Source organism: Phaseolus vulgaris, chromosome 4 (assembly GCF_000499845.2).
Source record: "Phaseolus vulgaris cultivar G19833 chromosome 4, P. vulgaris v2.0, whole genome shotgun sequence".
NCBI lineage: Eukaryota > Viridiplantae > Streptophyta > Magnoliopsida > Fabales > Fabaceae > Phaseolus > Phaseolus vulgaris.
The window spans coordinates 25,104,445-25,112,006 of NC_023756.2; the positions used below are offsets into that span (position 1 = coordinate 25,104,445).

Genomic DNA, 7,562 nt, shown 5'->3' on the forward strand with positions numbered 1-7,562 from the left:
AGACTTGGAGGACTCCCTGGATGTCAGCACAAGCTTGAGCTGGTTGTACTGGAAGGAGGTGGTATGGAGGAGGAAACTGAGTTAGTTGAACTTTGGAATCTCTAGGAGCTGTGTGGATTCTGAGGTAGTATATAAGGATCTCGGCCTGCTTGATAAAGGAGGGGTTGGATGGAGAAGCTTTGCTGGACAGCGAGCAGATGGTGTAATAAGTGCTTGAATAAAAGCAAGCTGCACCAACAATATGGGTTGGAAGTAAATTGAAGAAGTGTAGGACTTCTTGTTATCTATAATAGCAATCTCCTGGTAGAGGATCATCAACACTGGAATTAAGTGGGCTCCAAGTTCTTTTAAACAACCAACCTCTCTGAGATCATGTTTGGTTGATGACCTGGCTGTAGATAACGTTGTATGGCATTAAGTCTCGCTGTTTTCCACGAGTAGAAGGTTGTCTAGAGAGTCTTTTGCTAGGAACAAGGAATTTATTTTGTTCAGCCTGGTGTTTTATGATATAATGGGGAATTGCACGAGTATATGGTCCAGGTATGGGCAATCTTTGAGGCTGAACTGATGTGGACTTGCTAAGTGCTCTGCTGGTGTTACTGGAAGGTGGATGGATTTAGTGACTGCAGTAGGTGAAGTTCTAGGCTGCTAAATAAGGAGAGTTGGGCAGATGTCTATCGCCAGTTGTGGAATGCTGCCTTGGCTGGTACAACTATGTAAGATGACTAAGCTGGGTTGGGAGTGGGATGTTGGACGCTTCTGTAAGAATGTAGGATTTAATACATATAGCCAGCTCTCTTCCAATACTCACCAAGAAAATCAGGATGCAACTTAGAGCCTTTCTATGCATTCAAAGCTTCTGGTGATGCCTAGGCACATACTCTGTAGGCAGGGGATGTAATTCTGGCGTAAGCATAAAGATGACAAATCACAGCTGCCAGACTTGGTTCTACCTAAAGTGGGTGTAGTTCTGCAGGTATATCTTTGTACATTGAAGTGTTGGTGCCTCCAGTCGTATTGGAGTAAGAAGGATGAAGCAAGAGGTGAATCTGAAGCCCAAAAAGTTAGTCACAGGGAGAGAGTTACTCTACGCTGCTGCTTCATCCGTTCTCTTTTTCTAGTTCATGCTTAACCAGAGTGCAGCAGCATTGGGGCTGTGGTTGGGTGAAGTGTGGGAGTTGTCCTGCTCCTTATAATGTTGGCTGCAATCAAAGGATTGGCTCTCATGTTATGTGGTTTTATCTCGTTTAGTTGGAGGCACTGGAATTCGATTTCTGGTTGTTGCCACAACTTTTAGCTTTAGGCTTGTGCTGGTATCTCTGCTGTTGTTATTCCTTGTAAGAAGAGTAGTTGCTTATTGTGGAGGATTACCTCTTGCTCTTGAAGTCATTGGAACTTATTTATATGGAAGGACGAAAAAAGAATGGAACAGAGTATTGTCAATATTAGACAATAATCCACGATTAGACAATAATTGAGTAAGATTATTCTTTATATATGGTCTTCATTTTTGGTCATGATTTGGTGGTTAAGAACACAACTGTCTATCTGATATGTAGTGAATAAATTGACTTAGAAAAGGAACATGTGCCAAAGAAAAAATCTCTCCTTAAATTTATAAAGAAAACTCTAATGTGAGTTCTAGTAAGTAATTTATCTTTGAGAACTTTTAGTTATGGAATTAATCCTTGTGTCCTTCATTGCAATTTAATTTTTCTGATCCTTTCCTTGTTTTTCTTTTAGTATAGCTCATAGTTACGAGATTCATACTTATTTTACCCTGTTTCTCACTCCTCACATTGTGCTTCCTTAGCTTTACTTGAACTGTTTATTGTATTTGCTTTGTCGTTGTTTCTTTTGTCATTCAGAAAACCAACAAGACTCAAACAAAACATAATTAACAGATACATCTAATAAACCATTCTTTCTACCAAAAGTTTTTCAAATAATGAAAACAAGTTGTGCCAAATAGTGAGCCAGATTTGATCCTGCTGCACAAGTTCCTCACCAGAAAAAACCATTGAAACATATTATTCACATCGCCACCATGTTGATATCCGTTGATTCAGCAGCACCAATCCTGCTACTTAGAGATCTCCAACAGACTCCCACTCCCTCCCAGCTCCCTCTTTGGCCGAGCAGAATCTTCTTCGACACCAATCTGATTTGCTTTCTCTGCATCTTCCAAATCTTGAATATCACTCGTCCTTTTTCTTACCAGCTCCATCTTTATTGCCTCCTTTAGCCCGTCTTAGTGTTGTACTACTAGGCACGTACCTGCATCAAACCACCTTTCTCAACCATAAACTGCACAAATATGTATAACTTAGCATAACTCTTGTTTCCTTCATAATCCAATAAACCATTGCCTATTATATTCACACTTCTCCTTTCTTCAAATATTGTAATTGTTAGAGTAGAAATGAAAATATTAGTCTCAATTAATTATCTCTTAGGTTGTTGATTGTTGGGATATCATTTATCTATTTTTCTTTCTCAACTTCTCTTAGTAGATATTATCTTGAGCAAATATTTTTAAAACAAACTAATATTTTTGTATTATAATTTTGACTGTACTTTTAAAATTGCAGGATGTTGCTTTGAAGGTTTTAAACAGTTAAGGATTTTTATCATATCAGTTGAAAGGATTTGTAAGAGGTAAGTCTTTCTGAAATAGATTTAAGTATACTCATATGCCCATTGCAATTTATTAGGATGTACATTATTTTCACTAATTGGTGGCATGTTGAACCTCTTTTACTAGAATAAGTGGGTCTAAAATTTGCTTTATTTTTTGTTGTTTTGTGAATGGTATTAACTGAAGTTACATACTATATAGACCTGTAGTTTATGACAATTGTTTGTTTATATCACAATGGAGAAAAGTAGATTATGAAGTGATTGATGTCCTGCATAGAACTTATATAAGTAATTGATGTTGTCATATAACGCAATAATTTATGAAACTCTTTCTTATTAAGAGATATCTTTATATTGGTTTAAGAGATGCTTTGTTCATAGATATCATTTTTTAACACAATTGATTGTTACATTACTTGCTAGTTCAGGGTGAAGTAACTTATAATACTCTTTTTTAGTACATTAAAGGGCTAAAGGCATCTTTGTGGCAACTTCAATCTTTAGTTGTCGTTGGTTCAGAACATGGAATGGTTTCATGTAAATCGTAGTTGGATGTACGATAGATGCTATATTGGCAGAGGGGGTTTAAAAGAAAGTTTTGTGAATGGGGTTGAAGAGTTTGTCATTAAAGCTTGTCAACAACAGTCTTATTTGAATGAAAGGAAGCTAGATGTCCATGCGATAAATGTGAATGTACAAAGATTTTTCCAATTGAAATGGTCAAGCTTCACCTCTATAAAAACGGTTTCATGTATGATTATCATGTTTGGATTCATCATGGTGAACAAGTGCCACATGTTAATGACAATGACGATCACGTTCGTGTTTCAAGTAGTGATGTACATGTGGATGAAAGTGAACAATTTGTAGCAATGCAAGACATGGTGTGCGATGCTCTTGGGCAACATGAGACATTTGAACCATCTAATTTTAATAACAGAGAGGAGCCTCCCAATGAAGAAGCTCAGAGATTTTATGATCTGTTATTAGAGGCAAATGAGCCATTGTTTGAAGGGGCTGTAGATTCTAAATTATCAATGTGTATGAAATTGTTAGCTTGCAAGTCTAATTGGAATGTTCCTAACCAATGCTTAGATTTCATCACAACAATGTTGTCGGATGCTACACCAATAAAAGAGGGTTTGCCAAAAAGTGATTATGATGCTAAGAGGTTAGTGTCAATGTTGGGGTTGAAGGCTAAGAGGATAGATTGTTGTGTAAAAGGTTGTATGCTTTTTTATGACAATGAATATGGGAAAAATGATGGACGACTACTACAGTGTAAATTTTGTCATCATGCACGATATCATGACCCAAAAGTTGGAACAAGTAAAAGAAAACCAATTCCTCTGAAAATAATGTTCTATTTTCCTATAATTCCAAGATTACAAAGATTGTTTGCATCTATGCAAACTTCAGGACAAATGACATGGCACTATGATAATAGAAGACCTTCGGGTGTGCTACGACATCCCTCAGATGGTGAAGCTTGGAAACATTTTGATCAATTACATCCTAAATTTGCCGCTGAGCCACGCAATATACGACTTGGTTTATGCTCTGATGGATTTAATCCATATATTCAAGCATCAACAAAACCTTACTCTTGTTGGCCAGTAATTGTCACCCCATATAATCTTCCTCCTGAAATGTGCATGTCTAGACCCTATATGTTTTTGAGTTGTCTCATTCCCGGTCCACATAATCCGAAGGCTCGTATCGATGTTTATTTGCAACCACTTATCGATGATCTTAAAAAGTTGTGGAGTGGTGTTCAAACATACGATATTTCAAGGAAGCAAAACTTTATGATGCGAGCAAGTCTAATGTGGACAATTAATGACTTCCCTGCATATGGCATGTTGTCTGGTTGGGGGACTCAAGGTAAATTGGCTTGCCCGTATTGCTTGGAGCACACAAAGGCCTTTAGATTAGAACATGGAAAAAAAATAGTTGGTTTGACTCACACCGTAGGTTCCTACCTAATGATCATACATTTAGGAGGAATAAAAAGGCTTTCAAAAAGGACAAAGTTGAAATGGGTGGACCATCACCTATGTTGACATCTGAAGAGGTTTGGAATATAGTTAGGAATCTACCAACAGTCATAGATGAGCCTAACATGTCCAAATTACCAGGTTATGGAGAGTGGCTTAATTGGACAAAAAGAAGTATCTTTTGGGATCTTCCATATTGGAAAGATAATTTATTGAGGCACAATCTTGATGCTATGCATATAGAGAAAAATTTCTTTGACAATATATTTAACACCATCATGGATGTAAAAGGTAAAACAAAGGACAATGATAAGGCAAGAAAAGACCTAACATTGCATTGTAGGAGACCTGATTTGGAGTTAAAGTTGCAAGCTAATGGGAAGATTCTAAAACCAAAAGCAAATTACACTTTAACTACAGGGGAATCAAAGTTAGTTTATCAATGGATAAAAGAACTTCGTATGCCTGATGGTTATTCTTCAAATTTGGCAAGATGTGTGGATGTAGACAAGGGGAAGATGCTTGGAATGAAAAGTCATGATTGCCATATATTCATGGAGTGTTTACTTCCTATTGCATTTCATTCATTACCAGTGCATGTTTTGAATCCACTTATCGAAGTCAGCCATTTCTTCAAAGATTTGTGCTCGACAACAATAAAGGATCATGACTTGGTTAGAATGGAAGAAAATATTTCAATCATTCTTTGCAAGTTGGAGTGAGTATTCCCCCCTGCATTCTTTGATTCAATGGAACACCTTCCAATTCATCTTGCAAATGAAGCAAGACTTGGTGGACCAGTTCAATATAGATGGATGTATCCATTTGAAAGGTATGAACAATATTATTGTTATTATGTCAAAATAGTTCATTTATTTGTCTAAATCCATCTCCAATTTACTTAATTATAGGTTTATGGGTGATTCTAAACGCTCAGTGAAAAATAAGGCTCAAGTTGAAGGATCAATTTCTGCATCTTACTTGCACCGAGAAACAATTCACTTTTGTTCCCACTATTTCAAGAACTTCATGTTGTCACCACGAAATCGTAGAAATGAAATACCTCGTGGAATTGAAAGTTTTCCATCAATGTTATCCATCTTTAACCAGCCTGGTCGTTCTTCAGGAAAAAAGTTAATCCATTGGTTCAACCATAAAGAATGGAACTCTGTCCATGTTCATGTTTTGATCAATTGCAACGAAGTAAAACCATACCTCAAGTGAGTATATCAAATAATTGACTTCAATTTTTGACAAAATTGATCCTCTAAATAAACCATTCTTGATTGTGTTAATATGTTTCACAGTTCATTCTCGCAATCTAAACAAATAAGCTCATCAAATGATATACATGCACATTTCCCTGAATGGTTTACGGGTCAGGTATGATCAACTCAATGTGATTAAGTTATGTCTTATATAACCTAAAAAAAATATAAATAAGTCAGTATCTCTTGCCTTTGTAGGTTACAAGTGAGCCTTTAAATGTAAGAAACATACACTTAAGGGAATTATCATATGGCCCTTTCACATGTGCTAATGAATGGCACACTTACTTCGTCAATGGGTACAAATTTCACACTCATGCATGGAGCAAGGGGAAAAAAACAATAAATAGTGGTGTTTATGTAAAGGGGCTCACGGAAGGAGGCCATGATGATTTCTATGGATTCATTGAACACATATATGAGCTAGAGTACAATTCTTCGAGCTCCCCAAAGAAAGTGGTGGTATTTTATTGTCAGTGGTTTGATCCATCACATAGAGGTACAATAGTGGATCCTAAATATGGAATTGTGGACATTCACATGGAGAAAAGGTATTTACCCTTTGATCCATTTATCCTTGCACATAATGTAAGACAAGTATATTATGTCCCCTATCCGACATCAAGAAAGGACAAAAAAAGTTGGTGTGTTGCAATTAAAACAAAGCCTAGAGGTCGCATTGAATCTCTTGATATGGAAGATGATGTTCCTTACCAAATAGATGAAATGTCACATGTAAATGAAGTAATTGAAGATGAAGGTATTTTAGGATTCCAACATTCGCAAGTTTATGTTGAAGAAGTGGACGAAGATAATGAATTTCAAGATTTTCAAGAAGAGGATAATGAAGAGGAGTTTGAAGATAGTGAAAATGGGGACATTGAAAATGATTATACTGGAGAGGATAGTGAAGATGGGCAACTTGAACGAAATGATTCAGAAGAAGACAATGAAGAACATGAATTTGATGATGATTGAATTATGTGTTATGAATACATTATGTGATTGTTAGTGTTGCTATTTTCTTGTTTATGTAATAACAATGATTCTTCTCTGAAAGAAACTTTTATTATGTTGTGTGTTTTTAATTGCAGTATGTTCCTTTCATTTATAATTGATAATATAATTTTTTTGTTATAGATGTCTTCAAGAGAATGTGACCAACCAAAACCTTACTTATCTGGTCAAAATAAGGGGAAAAGGGTAATGAAGCGTAAAAGGCCACGATATGTGCTTAAAGTAAATATTCCACCCCCACCAAATGCACCTATTGCACATGTACCTTCCCCATTCCCAACTCCTGCACATACATCTTCTCCTACCCCAGGTCTCACGCCTATCTCTACCGCTGCATCTTTTTCATGTCCTACGACTGCAGACATACCTTTTCAATCAAGAAGAGACAATTCTCCCACCACATCTTCCCCAACCCCAGTTGTGGCATCAGCGCCTTCTCCATCAGGTACAGGACCCTCAACATCATCAGTACCATCACCATTGCCAAGGGTTACACCATTATCAACACCCTCACCGCTATCAGTGCCTTCTAGAATCAATGATTGTGCTATTGGGGAAGCTGCCACGTCATCAATCCCGACTACCTGGTCGGTACACAAGCCCCCCAGTCTTAAGTTGAGACTTATCCAGCGAAAAGACT

At 36.9% G+C, this 7,562-nt stretch overlaps 1 protein-coding gene across 1 annotated transcript; it reads left to right on the forward strand.

Annotated features, from left to right (window-relative positions):
* The first annotated feature begins 3,356 nt into the window (after positions 1–3,356).
* Positions 3,357–5,359, forward strand: LOC137838531 (uncharacterized). Its single transcript, XM_068647777.1, has 2 exons — positions 3,357–4,540; positions 4,642–5,359. The coding sequence occupies exons 1-2, from the start codon at positions 3,357–3,359 to the stop codon at positions 5,357–5,359; spliced, it is 1,902 nt and encodes a 633-aa protein (XP_068503878.1).
* The last annotated feature ends 2,203 nt before the right edge of the window (positions 5,360–7,562 follow it).